This window comes from Eubalaena glacialis, chromosome 8 (assembly GCF_028564815.1).
Source record: "Eubalaena glacialis isolate mEubGla1 chromosome 8, mEubGla1.1.hap2.+ XY, whole genome shotgun sequence".
NCBI lineage: Eukaryota > Metazoa > Chordata > Mammalia > Artiodactyla > Balaenidae > Eubalaena > Eubalaena glacialis.
In genome coordinates, this window is record NC_083723.1 from 9,698,828 (window position 1) to 9,718,543 (window position 19,716).

The 19,716-nt window shown below is 49.8% G+C and overlaps 1 protein-coding gene, 1 long non-coding RNA gene and 1 other non-coding gene across 10 annotated transcripts in view; 2 read left to right on the forward strand and 1 right to left on the reverse strand.

The window, feature by feature from the left end:
* Positions 1 to 7,235, reverse strand: part of CCM2 (CCM2 scaffold protein) — a 59,748-nt gene extending 52,513 nt beyond the window's left edge. For 2 of the 7 annotated variants that reach the window (XM_061198367.1, XM_061198365.1), the window contains exon 1: positions 7,056 to 7,235. In XM_061198367.1, coding sequence (XP_061054350.1) covers positions 7,056 to 7,085 — 30 coding nt within the window. In that variant the 5' untranslated portion in view covers positions 7,086 to 7,235. Of the gene's footprint in view, positions 1 to 4,517; positions 4,582 to 5,809; positions 5,868 to 7,055 lie in introns of all 7 variants that reach the window. The other 5 variants (XM_061198360.1, XM_061198366.1, XM_061198361.1 and 2 more) reach the window with 5 other exon arrangements.
* Positions 7,236 to 13,498: 6,263 nt separating this feature from the next.
* Positions 13,499 to 16,778, forward strand: LOC133096094 (uncharacterized). 2 transcript variants are annotated; one of them, XR_009701742.1, is made up of 6 exons: positions 13,499 to 13,682; positions 14,017 to 14,065; positions 15,284 to 15,378; positions 15,705 to 15,925; positions 16,434 to 16,537; positions 16,656 to 16,778. It is a non-coding gene; the product is annotated as an uncharacterized LOC133096094 (long non-coding RNA). The 2 variants fall into 2 exon arrangements; XR_009701741.1 differs by having other exon boundaries at positions 13,510 to 13,682; positions 15,831 to 15,925.
* LOC133097069 (small nucleolar RNA SNORA9) lies at positions 14,504 to 14,636 on the forward strand. Its single transcript, XR_009701945.1, has one exon. It is a non-coding gene; the product is annotated as a small nucleolar RNA SNORA9 (small nucleolar RNA).
* Positions 16,779 to 19,716: the final 2,938 nt, after the last annotated feature.

Consider the following 19,716-nt stretch of genomic DNA (forward strand, 5'->3'; position numbering starts at 1 on the left):
AAAACTTTTCATAATAAAATGCTTGGGGCGTGGGGGGCGGAGGAAGCAGACTGGGGCTGTAGACTCCTCTTCCGAGAAGTGGCGCTGAAGATGCACATGTTCTATGTGGAGGCTTAGAACAGAGCCTGAAATAGGGCTGACATCGGATGTACCATGGGCAGGTCTGCTTCAGCTACTGTGCATATTTCAGAACATAAAATGTAAGAGCTATTTAGAGCGATACCTCTACTGGCAGTAATAAAACACTTAGACACAGTCAGACCCAGAACATTTCCTGACATTGACAAGTAGGATAACATACCTGACACGTAGGTCTGTCCAAGGCCTTAAATTAATAAAACTGTATTCCCACCGTGTAAACGGCAAGGGGAAAATGGAATATTCTAAACCACACCTGACTGTAGAGTTAATGGTAACGACACACAGGAAGCATATTAGAGATCTGGGGGAAAAACTGCATGTCACTTCAAACTATAGAATGAATAATAAAGCTTCAAATAAATAAGAGTTTCTGCTTCTCAGAGTCACAAGTAACAACACAGGTGAGCCAGCATCTCCCACACCAGGTAACGCAACAGGGTCAGACTGACCATTTTTCTCACTTTCAGAATTCAACTATTCTTTCCACCTCCTGGGTTACAAGAAACACACTGCAGTTCGCCATCCTAAGCCTCGAACAGAAGCCCAAATTCCAACTTCCTACTACACTCATTAAAGAGGATTTCTTTTCATGGCACTGAACACATCTAATGCCTGTGATCAAATGCCCCAATTCTTAACGCAATCCAGCAGAAAACTGCTACTGTTCAGGCACGCTTCGAAGGAAAACCTGTAACATTTTTGGCACCAGCACACAGCTAAGAAAAAATGTCCTTTTTATTTCTACTAAATCGACAAATCCAAATCTAAACTCTGTCGCAACTGCATAACCATTAACACAGAGCGTCACATTTGAAGAACGGCCACTGGCCTTGGACTGAGGGATAAGAAAGAGCGAACGGAGCAGTGAAAGTGCCCACAAAGAACACGGGGCAGGACAATGGCACGGAGGCTGGGCAAATGTGGCTCTGCCCAATCCCCTGCTACAGACCCTAGGTCACATGACCACAGTGAGTGTGCGGTTTGCGGCCCACACAGAGCACATGCAGGTGGTCCCGCCACTCTGAGTAGCTCGTCCACGTCTAAGGCTAGAACGAGACCAGGTCCCACCAAACCAGTCCTAGCAGAGGACCGACTGCACTAGACTCTTGTCACATCAGCATGATGTCTAGGGTATGCTTCAAAATAACCCACTGTCTTAGTCTGCCTGAACAAAGCACCACAGACCTGGCAGCTTCAACAACAGTTATTTATTCTCTCCCAGTCCCGGAGGCTGGGTGTCCGAGAAAAAGGGGTCAGCACGGCTGGCTTCTCCTGAGGCCGCTTCCTCAGTTTGGAAACAGCCATCTTCTCCCTGATCTTCACATCATCTTTCTACTGGATGCACATCCCCGGTGTCTCTTTGTCCAAATTTCCTCTTCTTATAAAGACATCAGTCATATGGGATTAGGGCCCACCCTAGTGACCTCACTTACCCTTTTTCTTTTTTTAATAAATTTATTTATTTATTTATTTTTGGCTGTGTCAGGTGTCCGTTGCTGCATGCAGGCTTTCTCTAGTTGCAGCGAGCGGGGGCTACTCTTCATTGTGGTGCACAGGCTTCTCATTGCAGTGGCTTCTCTTGTCGTGGAGCACGGGCTCTAGGCGCGTGGGCTTCAGTAGTTGTGACATGCGGGCTCAGCAGTTGTGGCACGCGGGCTCAGTAGTTGTGGCGCACGGGCTTGGTTGCTCCACAGCATGTGGGATCTTCCCGGGCCAGGGCTCGAACCCGTGTCCCTTGCATTGGCAGGCGGATTCTTAACCACTGCGCCACCAGAGAAGCCCAACCTCACTTATCCTTAATCACCTCTTTAAACACCCTATCTCCAAATGCAGACCCATTCTGAGGTGCTGGGGGGGTCAGGGCTTCAACATATGAGTTGGGGGCGTGGGGCATAGTTCAGCCCATAACACCTGGGGAGCAGGGGTGGATGAGGAAAAAGTGTACCTGAAACAACCTGCCCATGCATTGATGATATTTGACATTGTGGCATTTGAATCTGCATTAGATTTTCTCTACACTTGTACTTGATGTCTTCATAACAAAAAGGTTTCCTTATTCACTCTTATCAAATCACACTTCCTAAGATCCATCCTCGTCTGTCCTCTGAGCTCCGCTTCAAGCTCTGTGGCCACAGACCTCATCTGTCTCCCCAGCATCTGCACCTGGCGCACAGTCAGTGCCAATGAACAGTTCTTAAAGCAATGAATGAAAACTTCCAATGGCTTCAGCTGCACCCGGGACCAAAACCAACCCTCCACACACACACCCTGGGCTCCATGCCCTCCCAGCACTTCAGGGCCTCAGTCCCCACCTTGCCTGCTTCTGTACATCACATGCATGGTCTCCCGGGTAGAATTAGCTGATGCCTACCTGTCTCTCCTGATATGAGGGCACTGGCCCTGTCTCATTCTCTAACATGGTGTGAGCAGCTTACTCTCCAAATAAAATGAGACGGCCTCAGCCCTTCTCACTGTACTAAGCATGTAATAGGCACCCAAATAAATAAATAGGATGATTTCACACCAATCGGCTAAATCTACAGTACTTAACTGCATCACACCAGAGTGGTGATGAGGATGGAGCAGGTGGGTTATTATTGCTGACAGAAATGAAGAAATAAAAGACTAACAGTAACTGCAGTGACCAAACCTACTGGGTACAGAAGGCACTTGTCCTTGACCTCATAGGGCAGAACGCTGACAGCCCTTCCCATTCCAGAGCAGCCCCTTATTGCAGTACTATTGGTCATAAAAATGTCTTCCTCTCAAACGATGCTCAGAGCAGAAATACAAAAGTACTAGAAGATTCTGATGTGCTTTCTGAACCTAAATTATCATGATCAGTGGGTTATCAATCTGACTGAAGAAGACCAGGGAATTTACACTTCCTAATGCATAAAATTAAGAAATACATGATACTATGTAAACGGTAATTCTCCAAACCAGAAGAGGAATGAGCCTCATGTTTGCCAGTTATTCTGGACTCATCTACTGACGACCTGACGTCTGGTCTCCACCAGATACCTCCTGCAGTGGTCTTCCGGCCTCCTCACCCCAGGGTGCAACACTGCCACCAAAGAATCACTGTGACAACTATCCGAGAGGAAAGAAAACAAGGTATAGAGGCCCAAATTCACTTTGTTAACCCATATTATGGCTGTGACACCTATAGAATCAATATAGTTATAAAAGCAATTTAGTAGGTCATGACCAGCAGTTTAAAAAAAAGACCAAAAAAAAGAACAATAAAAAAATCAGAGCGCACTGCTTGTAGTAATAATCGTTTCTTTAAACTTTCATTTCAGCTATACAAATACTTACACATATGCACATATACCTGTCGAGAAGGTATGGCTGCCTGAGGGCTGGTCTAGCTCAAACTCCCACTTCCTCACAGACACTAGCTAAGGGATGATTTGGCAAGTACATGAGCTGATAACTGGGGACCCAAAACCTAGAGGAATTTTTTTCTCCCCACTTTTCTTATGGAAACCTCAAAAATTCACAAAAGTAAGCAGAATAACGAATAATGAATAACCACTGCCAAAGCATTCAGCTATCTCCCCTCTTTTTTTTTCTAGTCTGAGTAAAGCAAATCTCTGAAATCATATTATTTCACCTATAAATACCCCAGTGTATATGTCTATCAGATCAGAACTTGACAAAACATTACAAATATTACACCCAACAAAATTAATAATAATGCCTCATTATCATTTACACCAAGTCCTACATTTCTAGGGTACTTTATAACCTTTGTTTTTTTTCATTTAAAGAATACAAATAAAATAGACCAATGTAAAACTATTTAACTTTGTTCAGGCTGAAATCATGGCTACCTATGGCGCGACCTATGCCCCGACAGCAGCAGATGCAGCAGAAACTGGGACCTGAACAAGGCTGAGGGCCAGGGGTGACTCCCCACAACTGTGTCTTCCCAAAGGCTGTGATCCGCATCTGAGCCAAGTGTTTTTAGAAAAATGCACATAATCCAACTCAAGTGTACACCTAAGCTTCCTACAAAAAGGAATTACATCCTAACAGAAGAGTATCAAAATGCATGGAACTTGGGTCTGCTCTGTAAGGAGGAAGCCTCATTCTCCAAACCCCCAAGCAGGAATGGTGGCCTGAAAGGTACCAGTCACTCTGGGGACGTTCCGGCAGGAGAGTGACCTCCATGGTTATTCCTACTCCCCAGGTCCCAGGCCTCTGGCAGCTAGTGGACTTCTCTGTCCACACGTCCATACCCCAGACCTCCCCATCTCCTCATCAACTCCTCCCACACCCCATCACCCAGCGCCTTCCACGGGACATTACTGGCTCCAGTCACCCTCATCGTATGTGCCAAGGTAGCCTGAGAAAGGACAGGGCTGTACCTGTGCACTTTATATGAAATCCACTCTGGTCTACTGGTTCTCTGGCAGCTCGATGAGTCCTGTCCTGAGGAAATAGGCCACGTTAGAACAAGCCTGAATAACTGCTTGACAGAACACCAAGACAAGCATCTGAAGACCTGAAAAGCCTATCAATCCACATTTTTAAAGGCTTAAATCTGCACTTTTTGAGGAAGCTAACTTGGAAAGAAAATTTAAATGTCCCAATGGTACTTTCATAAAATTATTAAGTCATTACTCGCTGCTTCACCTTGAATTTGTGTATAAGTTTTAAAATCGATAGCTCTAGTTAATTTACGATAATGAGAACAACTTAAGCATCAAATTGACTGAGTTGGAGGTGACCTCACATTGAATGGGGGAGCAGAGCAGGAAGGTTCTACTGGCTTGTGATTGGCTGAGAGCAAGAGGTAAAGTGTGCTAAGTCGTGGCCTGGATAGAAATCTATGCCCCAGAGCTCTCTGTCTAGCCTGCCTGTAGGAAAATGAGATACGGCAGTGGCAGAGTACACAGAAAACACAAACCTCCTGGCTTAGGCAACTGTGTAATAACTGGTTATCTCTTCTAACAGAGACAATGAAATGTATTAATCTTCTCTATGCCTGAATCTTTCCATTGCCCCCACTATAAAATTCTTGAGATTTATTGGTTCTATTCCAAAAGCTCAGGAATGTCTTACCACTTCTCTGTCTCTCTCAATATACTGAATGTTCAAATGTTTCTTCCAGAGCTGGTTGAAAGTTCTGGGAAAAATTCGTTCTCATCCTTCCCCATCAGATAGGCTAGTACCCACTTGAAGGGAATAACTCTCCTTAGCAGGCACCATTTGGACTGACTGTGGAAGATACCGTGTGGCTAGGATTGGTCCTCTGCTAGGACTGAGCCAGCTAATCTACAGAATGCTGGCAGCCAAGAGCACTGGTGACAGGCCTTCTCCTATAACGGCCCTGGTCCACCTGCCTATCTGTGACAGGAAAGGATGCAACTGACTACATTTCTTGTGAAGGCATCTACCAGCTTTGGTAGAAACACTAAACTCAGCTTTCCCCCTTTTTGGTGGGCAGCATCCCTCTGTGGTCTAATGCTTGCAGGCTGAATCACTTTCTTGGGCTGTTTTCCAGACTTAAACCATCTTTGTAGGTAACTGCAACTGATACTTCACTTAAATTACACATGTGTATTAATAACCTAACAAAACAATGAATAAAGAAAGTGAGAGAAGAAGCACTGCACAATCCACCCAAGACCACCTGGCTACACTTCATTTCAAATACCTTTTTAAAATGGGACACCTTGTGATGAGTAATCGTCAACTGAAGGACACAGCTGGCTCTGAAGAGCAGAAGATCAGAGGATTTATCAAGGTCTGTTTTAAACTTGCGCATAAAAGTGCACATACATTTATTATAACGAAAATAACAGGTAAGACACTTCGATTATAAAGCCTGTATTTGAAAAAGATACATTTCATTGAAATCCATTTTACATTTTAATGATAGCTTATCTCACATGGTTATTTGTCTCCTTAAAATGTTGAGTTTCTTTATCAATTACTCTAGCTTGTAATTAAAGCCACACTTTAAAAATTACAAAGACTAAGGAGCCTCTTGAACTGTGTCCTAAATCCAGCTGCCAAATATAACGTCACTGAAATCACTCAGCTGGTATTAGGTAGAGCAAAACTCAGCCCGCGCCGGCCGGACCGGACCGTGAACGGGCTGTACCATGAAGAAGTTTTTGCCTTTACTTGGTACCCCAATACTGAAGTCAACTAAGCAGCAAATGTTTCTACATTAACCTTACACCCCATTTTCTCAAGATGCTAACCCTGGGAAACTTTCTGGCCCGTAACGGGGTCCAGCTCCTCTGCAGCCCCTGGTCACTGACCCGCGGGGAAGGCCATGTGCAGAGCCTGGGTTTGGGGGAGAGTCACTGACCGGAAGGGGCGGAAAGGCGTGGCTCCTTCCTCCCCCGCGCGCCCGGCCGGCAAAGGACCACCTAACCCCATTGTCCAGGGACTCGCCTCCTACTCCATCGCGCGGAGACCGACTCCCGCGACCCTGTCCCGGGCCTGACCGTGCGCCGTCCACCCGGGGGCCCCGGCCTGCCCGCCACACTCACCTCCAACAGTGTGCGCCCCCGGGCCTCCCCATGCCGGACTTCCAACCTGGGGCCTCCCCACGCCGGACTCCCACCTCGGAACTCCCCTTGCCGGGCCTCCCTACGCCGGACTCCCGCCCGGGACCTCTCCACGCTGGAGTCCCACCAGACTCCTGTCCCGGACCTCCCCACGCCTAGCCTCCCCACGCCGAACCTCCCAAATCAGAACTCCCCTCCACGGACCTCCTCAAGCCAGACTTTCCCACGCCCCGCACCGGCAGACCGACGGGCGGCCCCGAGGGACCCTCCCATGTTCCCCTCACCCCCCGAACCACAGCCCCTCCGCCTTCCGCCTGCCTCGGTCTGGGGTCCAGCCCGCCCCCCACCCGGCCTTCGGGAGGACGCGCCCCGCAGGCTCACCTTCTTGCCTTTCTTGCCCTCTTCCTCCATGTCGCCGCGAGCGGCCCCCGCGGCCCGGCCCGCCCCGGGAGCCCCGCGCCGCCCGCTGCCGCTACATGCTCGCCCGGGCCCCGCGGCTGCTGCCGCTCCTGCGCCGCTTGCCTGGCCGCAGTCTCCGCCCGCGGCCGCCAGGGGCCGTCCGCGCCCTGCACCCCGCACCCCGCACCCCGCACTTCCGGGCCGAGGGCGCGGCCCCGCCCCCGCGAGCACGCCCCTCCCCGCGTGCGCACGCCCCTTCGGCCCACACGCCCCGCCCCCAACCCTTGTGAGCGGCCGAGAACGCGCCTGCCCTCCCCACCCCTTCAGGGCCGCGGGAGCGCGCCTGTCGCGCCCCTATCCCGCCCCACGCCCTGCAGTGAGGGCCGGAGCGCGCCTGCCCCGCCTTCAGCCCACCCTCCCGGCCCCTCAGGGCCAAGGGAGCTGCTCCAGCTTTTCAATTCTGCCGCCATCTTTACAGCAGCCAACTTCCCAGCCTGCCTGGCGCTCAGGGAGAGGGAGCTCAGGCCGACAGGAAGCGGAGGACGGGGCCGGTGGGAGGGGTGGAACCTGTGGGGAAGGGGAGGACGGGAAGAGGGTGGGGTGTGGGGCTACAGGAGGCGGCCTGTGGGAGGGGGCCTGTGGGAGGAGGCTTGTGGGAGGAGAAGGCGGGGCTGACAAAAGGGGCGGGGCCGTGGGTGGGAGCGGCCGGCGAGAATAGAAGGGCGTGGCCTGCGGGAAACCGAAGGCGGGGCCTCCCGGAGGAGCCGGGCCTTGGGGAAGGGGCGTAGGACCCACTCCCTTTTCTTTTCTCCCTTTGCCTTCCATTCCTGCGGCCACGGTGAAGCTTTTTTCTAAGACTTAGTCTGTTCCAATGTCAGACTTCCTTAAGCAAACCCGTCAGGAAAGTTTAAATACAACAGCGAGCCCGTCCGGACCCTATCAGAATAAAACGTGGAACCTTAACAGTCACTTAGAAATAAGTGCCACCTTTTACAGATGAGGTCCCAATGGGTTGGTTTGCCCAAAAGCACACTGCAAACTGGAGTCAGCAGTAGCAGTCCCACTATTTTGCCACTAGACTAAGCTGGCAGTAAGAACCTTGCAGCACAGCTAGAATGTAAACTGACACCAAACCAGTATTTGTCTCAATTGATTTTTTTTTTAAGAGTACTGTCTCCTGTGCCAGTGGTCAATATATTGTCTCTCAGCTCCACATCCACTCTCATTTCTCTTCGCGGGATGGAGCTGGGCCCTTTGAGCATTCCTCCTTTGCCAGGTGGCCCAGTGTGAAGCTTTGCCAGGAGAAACTGCTGGGAGGCAGTGCAGGAGGAAGGAGCTTTGCCACCTGGTTCCAGTGAGCTTTCTCGGCAGGCACCTGCAGAAAGAGGCCTCTGAAGCGCCTACCTCCCTACATCAAGGGTAGCTTCTCCAGCTCTGGGTTCTCCGAAGCACCTGGCTCTGCAGTGCGGGGCTGCCAGCAGTACCCAGTACCCAGCAGCCGGCAGATTCCTCCAGCACCCATGTTGGGAAGTTTTATCTCCGAGTGGTCAGCAAGACACCTCCATGAACAGTTTTCCAGAGGGTGGACTTCAGCCAGTTCTGCCAGCACTTCTCTGCCATTCGGTGAGCTGTAGCTATTCTCTCTCCAACAAAGTCTGGCCCTCAGCCCTGGGAGGAGGGGGAAGGGGGTCTTCCCTAGACACTCAGCCCTCAGAACAGTAGCTGCTCCTTATACCTACTATTTGTTTTTATTTATCAATTTAGGCTACATTGGGCCTTCATTGCTGCGCGTGGGCTTTCCCTAGTTGCGGTGCGCGGGCTTCTCATTGTGGTGGCTTCTCTTATTGCGGAGCATGGGCTCTAGGCGCACGGGCTTCAGTAGTTGTGGTGCGCGGGCTTAGTTGCTCCACGGCATGTGGGATCTTCAGTAGTTGTGGTGCGCGGGCTTAGTTGCTCCACGGCATGTGGGATCTTCCCGGACCAGGGATCGAACCCACGTCCCCTGCATTGGCAGGCTGCTTCTTAACCACTGCGCCACCAGGGAAGTCCCGTCCTACATTTTAAATCAATTCTGACAATATCTACCTGGAGAGAGCATCAGATTCACCGGTTAAGGGCTCAGTCCCATAAGACTGCCCTGCCCCCCACTTCAGATGACAATTGAAAGTCCAGATTGTTACCTGTGCTTCTGACCAGCTATAAATTGGAGGTTCCCAGGACCCCCTCCTTGGGTGCAATTAATATGCTAGAATGGCTCACAGAACTCAGGAAAACACTTTACTTACTGTTTACCAGTTTATTATAAAAGGATATGATAAAGATACAGATAAACATACAAATAAAAGAGATGCTTAGGGTAAGGTATGTGGGAAGGGGTATAGAGCTGTCTTCTGAACACACCATTCTCCCAGCCCCCCCCCCACGTGTTCACCAACCTAGAAGATCTCTGAACCCCATACTACTGGAATTTTATGGAGACTTCATCATATAGGCATGATCAATTATTAACTTCATTTTGTCTCTGGAGGATGGGGAGGTGGGGCTGAAAATTTCAAGCTCCTAATCATGGTCTTTCTGGTGACCAGCTCTCATCCAGGAACCATCCAGGAGCCCACCCAGAGTTGCCTCATTAGAACAAAGACATTCCTTTCACCCAGGAAATTTCAAGCGATGTGGGAGCTCTGTGCTAGGAACCAGGGGTAGAGACTAATATATGTATTCCCTATTTTTTCACAACCTGATCCTAGGCTGACTCTCCTCAGGCTGCTCCTACCCATTAGAACGCCTTTGCCTCATTTCCACACACACAAGTCCAGGCTTCAAGTAAAATTTTGCCTACTAATAATCAGATGGTGATAATTTTGGAAATAAAGGAGGACCAACTAAATGAGAACAGGCAAAGGCTATTTGTTCAGAGCTGGCTGTAGTGAAGGAGTCAGCCACCATCACGTGCATCTGGCAGAGACCCAAAGGCAGGCAGAGGAGTGGGAGAGCTTCCTAGTGAAAAAGTCGGGGGTGTGGCCTGGGGAGGCTGGAGGTGGGCTACCTAGAAGTGGGGTATCCATGCAATTGATTGGAGGACTGTGTAGGGCTTTCTCTGGTTGGTCCTAATTTAGAAGTGGGAACAAAAATTAGGGAAGCTGTAAATTATTGACCCAGTTCTGGCCATTTGGCTTGCTTGGAGGTTATCATTTGCTTTCCTGGATTGTCACTAGAGATAGCAGTCTGACTCCCCCCAAGTCTGACTTAACAACAGCCAGCTTCCTGGGCTGGCTACTGTAGAGAAGGGGTTGGTTCCCTGGGCTGGTTGCTGCGGTTTGTGGGTCAGAATGCTATTTTTATAATGGTCGGACCATTGTCTGTGTAGTCAGTCTCTCGTAACAGACATAAGGCTAGCTGCAGTGTTAACTGAGAACAGTATTTCTGCCAAGGTCACACCTCAGCTGTAAAGTGTCCCAACAGCCTCCTTCTTTTTCGTGATTACTGCTTTCTTACCACTTACTTCCCTAGCCTGCTCTGTGGCCCCATTCCATGAACAAAAATGACTGGGACCCAGTTACTAAACTGCCTGCACTTCATGAAAGCAGCAATCTAGAGCTGATCCTCACTTCCCCTCTCCTCTCCTCAGAATTATTCAGTGCAATCCCAAACCTTACAAAACCCCTTTTCTACTCTTGCAATGAGAGGCAGCCCAGAATTCCCTGGGATTCTCCCTTGTTGCAGCAGATTAATAAAACAAACTTTGTTGGGCACCTGGTTTGTCCCTGGTGGACTTACCTGTTAAGGTTTTATCACCCAGCTCAAGTATCACCTCTTCCACTAAATCTTTGGATGAAATTTTTTCCTCCCCCGCTCCCAAAGCACTTTATTCATATGTCTCTGATGTTAACCATGTTAGGACATTCCTGTACTAGATCGTTAAGTTCCTGTAAAGATAGGGACTGTGTGGGATTCCTCGCTGTATCTGAGAGTTCTAATGAGAGGAATGATGTGCAGCAGGCCAGACTAAGATGGAAAGGCACTGACATCACCTGTACACAGCTTTGTACAGATGCTTCCCAGCTAGAGTTTTCGAGAAATCCCTGAACAACTGAAAATTTACCCTCAGTTGACCTGTTCAAAGACAGTTTCCTGGACTCACATCTTTACTAGATTCCAGCTCTTTATTTTTTTTAAGTGAATCTTTTCACTGTTCCCAAGGCTGACTGCAGCTTTTTCCTTTTTGTCCCTCTCACCCATCGAGAACTAAATAGTTAGCAAATAACTACCTAGATGTCTCTGAGTTGTTCTTCGACATATGCCATGCAATACTTCATACCATGCTGTGCATGTGACAAATCCAGTATTGACTTAATTAGTGAAGAAAAGAATTTCTTTAGAGTTGATTCAAGTGAATTCTCAATGCATTTATAATATCCAGTTTCCAGGCCTGTAAATGATAATGGACCAAACCAATGCTAAATCATAATGACCCCTTGGAAGTAGAGCCACCCTGTGTGTCTCTGGTGAAAGAAACCTTGTAAGCCCTACTTTGATACCTCCTTATTACCTTCTTTTTTTTTTTAATTAATTTATTTATTTATGGCTGCGTTGGGTCTTTGTTGCTGCGTGCAGGCTTTCTCTAGTTGAGGCGAGCAGGGGCTACTTTTCATTGTGGTGCATGGGCTTCTCACTGTGGTGGCTTCTCTTGTTGCGGAGCACGGGCTCTAGCTGCACGGGCTTCAGTAGTTGTGGCACGTGGGCTCAGTAGTTGTGGCACGTGGGCTCAGTAGTTGTGGCTTGCGGGCTCTAGAGCACAGGCTCAGTAGTTGTGGTGCACGGGCTTAGTTGCTCCGTGACATGTGGGATCTTCCTGGACCAGGGATCGAACCCGTGTCCCCTGTATTGGCAGGTGGATTCTCAACCGCTGAGCCACTGGGGAAGCCCCTATTGCTTTCTATGTATTCTTTCAGAGCCAAATTTCTGATTTTCTTTCCAGGCATACATCCCAATTGGCTTGGAAGAATAATGGAGTTACTCTTGGAGATGTGGTTTTAGAAAAAGTTCTTTTCAATATCCTGATAAGTACTTAAGAAATTGCTTACAGGTCTCTCTTTGTGCCAGTCTCATGCAGCCTCCTAGTATAAGGCAATTGAGCTTTGATTATGTGGTTTTTAATGTTTTGGCATCCTTTTTTATGACTTCGATAAAAGTTTCCATGGAACATCTTCCCCTTTCTAGTGAATTTTGTTGGTTATCATCTCAGAAAAAAGCTTTTCTCTTTTAGTCCTTGGCAAGCCCACCTTTTTTGGTCACACATAGACACACTGTCACACCCATGTTCTGACCCTCCATAACCAGTTACCTTCCTGGTTCTCTCGATTACATCATGGCAGAGTGACAGAATGGACAGAGCATTGATCTGAGATAAAACAAGCCCTAGCCGTCTATGAGATCTTGAGCAAGCCACTTAACCTCTTTGGGTGAATGTTAGTCTCCATGTCAGCAATCTGTTCCCACCCTATCTGTCTCATGACATTTAACAAAATAATGGGATTTGTATACTATAAACTGCTTGAATGTATTTACTAGGTGCTATACATAAAATATGAGTTTCAAGTATTGCTCTGCTTTTCTTTACAGAACCAAGTTCTTGCTTTCGTAGCCTTATATTCAAGACCTTCGAATATGTAGTTCTTATCCTTGCTCCTCATGGAGAAGACTCTACAATCCTGTTAATACTTAGCTGTATTTCCAACAAGCCACGCCCTTCCCAGTCTCAGTACTTTACAATGCGCTTTCCTCTGCCTGCGTGGAAGAAATATATTTAAACCCCAAATTTCCTCCCAACCCAGAGAACCTCTCCACAAAGACAGAAGGGAAAGAAAAGCCAGAATGTGCTGCGCACCACAGTTAAAAGGGACGCAAACACAGAAAGAAACCCCACTCTTCCATATAGTTAAGGGCAATTTGGAGTCAGGTGACAAGTGGGCCCTTAGCCTCCCAGGACACTGGGAGATCAGAGTTTCTCCCCCTTGACAATAACATTTCAGAAAGAGTGTTCCCAGGCCCTTGGGAAACAATCCTGAGTCGTGAGACTAGCCGTGGGCTTATTTAGCCATTAGGGATTGACATTCCTTTGAAAAGGGCAGAGAATTCAATTCCAAAAGCCAAGGGGGCGTCTTCCCCTATTTTGAACAGGACCAAGCGTCCAGCTTCTCACCAGCCTGCCGCGCCCAGCTCCCCGCTGGCTGCCGTACCCTGTACCTTTACGAGGCCCACTTCCCCGCCTTCCTGGGTCCCCCAGTCCACCCCGGGGGTAACAGGAACGCAGCGCACCCCGCCCCCACCGGTTTACTAGACTTCCGCTCTCGGCCTCACAAGGGACTACCGAGGGGCGCAGCTAACGCGCACCCAGCCTCGCCCTGGCGCCCCTCGTGACGTCATCTCCCAGGGCCGCGCGGGTCACGTGACGCCACGTGCGCCTGCCAGCGGGCGACCGGAGGACGCAGGCGGGAGCGTGCGCGGCTGCACCCGTGGGTGGCAGTTCGGGTGAGGCTGCTCCTGGGGGTCGTGGCCATCCAGTGCCATCAAGGGTCCCAGGTGGTGCCTGCCATCTACTGAGGCCAGGTGAGGGTTGTAGGGCGTGGGGGCCTTGCTGGGGTGCGAGGTGCGGGGCGCCGGGCCCAGTTGGAGCGGGCGCGCCGTCTCCGAGTTATTCCGCGCTTGGCCCCGTCGGTCCGGTGATCGTTGCGGGTGCTCGGCCCAGGCCGTTCCGTCCTGCGGTTGGAGGGGAAACAGGAGTGTGGTTCTAACCGAGCTTCTGAGGGTCCCGTTCGGAGTACACATGCGGCCTTGGCAGGCAGCGCCAGGGGGAATGGGCTCGTGGGTATAGCCTCCCAAGGGGCGAGAACTAGGGAGGCGACACGAGACCTTGCTTGAGCTGACCCCGTGCCCCCTCCAGGTGGACGGCCCTCTACTGCTCCGCAGCAGATGATCTGTAAGATGGCCTGGTAAGTGACACTAACCCGGAACTGGGCCCGCAGTTCTTCTCCACCATTATTTCGTGGGGAAAAATCGATCGAGTCAACTTTTGTGTCATGGTCTACAGTTCTGAGAAGACTGTGGAAGAAAAGGCGATTTTGTGCAATGAGGTGATGATAAGGATATTTACAGGGTCGTAAGAAATGAAGTTAAAGTTAACTCCTGTCCTTTCAACTGCTTGACAAAGCTGCCTCTCCCAAGGCTCCTTCCCTTACTCCCTGAGCCAGAAGGGATTGCTGTCTGGAGTCCTTCCCTTCCTACTATTTGTCAGTTATCTGTGTCCAGTGGGTAAACCCAAGTAGGCCTAATTCAACCCGTGATCTCTTCTCCCAGTTTCTGGTCCCGGCTGGTGCTCAGTAGGAGTACGGCTGTCTGTCCAGAGCTTTAGGGGCTGGAAGGAATGTGGGCTGCAAGCCTCCAGCGTGCTTGGGTCTGCAGTGACCCTGTGCATTCCTACAGTGCTTGCAAGAAAAATTTTGAAACGGTTTGAGGCCTTGCCCTGCTCCATCCAGAGCAAGGTTATAGAAATTTCAGACAATTGCCTGCTGCCTTCCCTATCTGGTGTGCTGGGCAGCATACAGATCTGTACTGTCTGATGTGGTGACCACTTGACACATATGGTTAAATTTAAAACTCAGTTTTTCATTCCCACTACCTACATTTTTAGATGCTCAGTAGCCACATTTGGCAAGTGGCTACTATATTGCACCGTGCAGATTAGAGAACGTTGATATCTTTGCTGAAGTCGTTTTGGATTTTGGGTGTTTGCTCTGTTCCAGGCTTGTGGTAAATTTTACTGTATTATTTTATTATATCCTTCAAACAGAAGCCTTATAGAAGTTGAAAGTGAAGCTCAGAGGGAGTGGTAAAGGTGGAGTTAGACCCACAGCAGGGAATAAAGAGTAGAAAGGAATGATAGGGATGGGTCCTGCCCTGTGAGACATTACCATTTGCGGGTAAACCAAAGAGAACCAAAGGCTAAATTCTGCACGGTGGAATGGAGGGAGGGAGGAATGGAATCCAGAAGCGGGTAGGAAGTTTTGGTTCTAGGGAAATGCCATTGGGCCTTGCCTTGGGGCGAGGGCTGTGGGGTACAGGCAGGGATATGGCCAGCATGGTCATAGCAGGGCAGCGCAGCTCCTATGCTCCTGGACGGCGGGGGTCACACCACACCTTCTCCCTTGAAGGTCAAGGCTTCTAGCAGATTCGGATCTCTCTCTTCAGTCCAAGTGCAAATGCTGAACACACCAGTCTCCTGGGGCTGCCGTCGGGACACTTGTCGGTGAGTCTCATGGTTCTGCAGTCCTAGGAGCGAGGCGCTGGCTGCCCTTTGACTTTCTTTTCAAAGATGTTCAAATAGACAGCCTGGGTATGTACGAGGTAGTACTTCCAGAGCAGAGAGCAGGCCTGCCCACTGTCGACTGTAAAAGATTTGGCTTTCCTGTGCTCAGGGTGCCTTTTCTGTGATGCAGCCCACTGCACTGTGAGTGCCTTCTGGCTCCCCTTGTGTCACCCGGTGGGAAATGGGGCTGGTGGAGAACACTGGTGCTCTCTCTACCTACTGCTGTGGTGAATAATCAACTGTCTTTGCTTTGTGTCTCCTACCAGCTTCCATGTAACTGATGGGCTAGCTTGTCACGTGCCATTGCTGGGGGGGTATGTCAGACCCTTCACAGTTCCTGACAGCACAGCCTCCCAACCCCCAACAGACTCTGCCCTGTGTTCCTGTTCCAGCTTCAGCAGCAGAAATCCCAGGATGTGAGAGCTAGAAGACACCTGAGAGATGATCCCTTCCGTGGATGACAGGTTCTTCTGGGGACTCTGCAGTGGTAAGTATGCAGGGTCTGGCCTAGCAAATCACTTCACTTCCATTTTATATGTTAATTTTCCATAAGTCCCCTTGTCAAGAGGTTCAAAACCATCCATTTATTCTTACCTTCCCATATTGTAAGTCGGGTGATTGAGTCTCAGAAAGATGAATTGTCTTTAAGCTCCCGAGACTGTTTTGTGGACAGATAGTTGTCTACTATCTAGACTCATGGAGCTCTGATTCTTTGGCATGGCATTTTGATTGCCTTTGTGGTTTTGGATTCAACCTGCAGCCTCTTCCCCAAGAATCTCCTAGGTCAGTGGTGTGTCAGCCTGGAAAGGGTGGGCTGCTACTAAGTCTCTGTCGCAGAGGCCTCTTAGCGCATGGTGGAGTCAGGAGTGGGAACTCAGGTTCATTTCTGTTTATTGCCACTCAGTAGCAGTTGGCAATTACAGCAATCCCTGGCTATATCCTCACGTCACTTTATTGTAACAGCAGGCCTCCAAGTTGTTTCCTTGTTTTTATAGATGAGCAAGTGGGAACTGAGGTGGTGGCCTGCCCACGTTGACACACCTGGTGAAGGTGCAGCAGAATTTGAACCCAGGCCTTCGCACCGCAGCTCTCTGAGCAGGTTCAGATCCTCACTTGCTCCCCTTCCAGGAGTCAGGAATTTCTGGTTCTTGGCCCAGCTGAGGTGTGGGTGGCTCAGGGCCGGGTGTGCATGTCTGACTGACCTTCTCTGACCCCAGGTTTGGGTGCCGTGTTGTCCGCTTCCAGAACAAGGATCTTCACTGTACATCAGGACCCAGGCCCCTCTGACATCTCCTGAATGAGAAACAAGGGATATTTAATAAAACGGTGTAAAATTTGTAGTTCAGTCCAGCCTCTGTTTCTGTTTTCCATATGTTAGGTACAAAGAGGAGGAGGGCCGTCCCCTCCTGGAAGGAGTTTCAGCCAAGTTTGAGGGGGCCCCTGGGGTGTCTCCCACTCTCATTGCTTTTGAGACTGCAGAGTGGGTGGTAGGGCACCAATCCTGGAGTAGCTTCCTCTGGCTTGATGGCGTTCTCTGTCTTTTGTCCTCTTCACCAGCGTGGGTCAGACTCGGTTACATACCAAAGTGTTGAGTCCACAGTGTGTGGATTGATACTTTTAGGATGAGTGATGCACCCTCATGATCTATTTCATTTGATAAATAACTTCACAGTGGAAGCCCATTTAGCTCAACGTCGTGACCTTTTCAAGGAATGTCCGCAGGTTAGGCCAAGGCTGACTGAGCTAGAGAAGATTCAGTGAGCCACGTTTAGTTTGTTAGTGATGTTGTGAATGGAAAAGTACCCAAAGGTCCCTGCACCGTGAGTCACTGCAGCTACACCCTGAAGGGGCAGGGGCAGAAAGCCTCACAGCTCAGAACCGGATACCAGGGGAAACGCTCCTGACAGCCTCCCGAGCAGATGAGGAAGAGTGAGAGGTAGAGCTTCTCACGAGCACCGTCAGAGGGTGAGCTGTGTGGCCTTTGTGGGTACATGCCGCTCCAGGGCACCTTTGCAGGGCCCTTCCCTGCAACTAACCCAACAGTATGTATGCTCTGAGATGAGGTGGAAGTAAAAGCAAATCCTAAAGTGGGTACCGTTGTGTAGGGGAACTGAGAAACAAAGGGACTGGGGACCTGCTACAGAGGGCAATGGCACCAGCAAGGGGAGCCAGAGTGAGGGGCCATCGAAGGGACTGGACAGAGGGCGGCATCTTGAAATCGACCTAGATCAGATAATGAGAGTGAAACTGCCGCCCTCAGCCCCCAGGGGCACCTCCCTGCTGTCCTTCCATCCTCACTTGACCACCTGTTTGTTCCACCTGTCACTGTGCCCCAACTTGTCAGACCCTGCCCCGGGGAAGCAGCATATAGGGCCACCATTTGTCCTGCCTGAGACCAGCGGACCCAGAGGTCCAGCCAGACCCAGGAGGGGGAAGGATTTCTGGTGTGCTGTCATTGGCCTCATAGGTAAATGAGGCACTGGGTGGCAAATCCTTTGTGCAAGCTGTCAGCGTGGAGAGCACAGTCCTGACTGCAGTTAAGTGCAGGGCCACACAGTAGCAGGGTCTAAAGCTGGGACTGGTTAACCCACGGGCCAATCCCCAACCTAAGAACCGTCTTGACATCTTTACATGGAAAAAAGAAAAACCCAAAACTATTTTTTGATATGACGTGATATGTTTTTTTTTAAGCTTTCTTTTTTTTTTTTTTGGCTTTGGCTTTGGCTGTGTTAGGTTTTTGCATTGCTGCACGCAGGCTTTCTCTAGTTGTGGCGAGTGGGGACTTCTCTTCGTTGTGGTGCGCGGGCTTCTCACTGCGGTGGTTTCTCTTGTTGCGGAGCACGGGCTCTAGGCTTGTGAGCTTCAGTAGTTGTGGTGCACGGGCTTAGTTGCTGTGTCACATGTGGGATCTTCCCGGACCAGGGCTCGAACCCGTGTCCCCTGCAGGCGGATTCTTAACCACTGCGCCACCAGGGAAGTCCCATGATGCGCCACCAGGGAAGTCCCATGACGTGAAAATTTTATCGAGTTCAGGTTTCAATGTCTCAAGCTTCACTGGAACAGCCGCATCATTTTTTTCACTTGTTAATTTAATGCAAACCCCGGGCCCAGAGGTTGGGGAAGTGAAACCTTGAGGCTCTGTGAGAACTCCCCAGGTACTCCTGAGCTTTGGTTTGGAAAACCCTTGAAAAGCACCAGCCAAAGAGGCAGGGGGTGCGAAGGGGGTCTTCAGAGATTGGGAGGATGAAACTTGACCAGAATTTGCTCAAGAGAAGCCCCAGGCCTGGCGCAGGGTGGAGCCAAAGCCTGGTCCCGATGGGAGGGTCCCCTCAGAACAGTGGGGCGCAGTGCTGTGAGGCTTGGTTTTATCAGGCATTTGAAAATAAGCACTTTACAATTTCATTAGATATGTATTTGTTTTAAAGTATTTGAAGGAAAAAAACCCGTGCATATAAAACAATATTTCAGAGTTTAAAAAGTGAGTTGATTGATGAGGACCTACTGTATAGCACAGGGAACTCCACTCAATGCCCTGTGGTGACCTAAATGGGAAGGAAATCCAAAAAAGGGGATATATGTATACGTGTAGCTGATCCACTTTGCTGTACAGTAGAAACTAACACAACATTATAAAGCAACTATACTCCAATAAAACTTAAAAAAAAAAGAGAGACTCTTGATCACGCTTGGTTAGAAATTTTATTCTAGTCTCGAGCTAAAATGAACCAAAAATTTTATTCTAGGCTAGACCCTAAATGTCACAGAATAAATTCTTTTATTCATTCAGGTAAAAAAAAAAAATGACTTGACTGAAAGACAGTTCTTAAATATTAAACTAGCTTTTTGAGTAGAGAATCCCAAAGGTAGTACACGGATGACTCAAAGTTGGGAAATACGCTCTCCTCCCTGTGCAAGGGGAGGGATGAGAGAGAACCGCCCCACGTCCCCAACCCGGACACCGTGTGGTCGAAGTCTGAGCTGGCCCGTCTGGCCACTTGCAAAGGGCCCGCCTGCTCTACGGAGAGAAGTGAGGCCACACCTCCGGGAGGTGAGGACCAAGGTGGGACAGGAGGGCTCCTGGTGCAGCTCCTGGTCCTCACTACTAGAGGGACAGGCAGGTGGGCCCCGAGGACACAAAGGACCCTTCTGGGAAACATCCAGAAGCCTGGACCAGTGGCAAGACTGGGTCTCAGCATGACAAACCCAGACCACCAGCCCCGTGGCTGTGGCGGGCTAAGCCTGGAAGCTGGCTTTGTGGTTCACATCACAGCGTGGTCA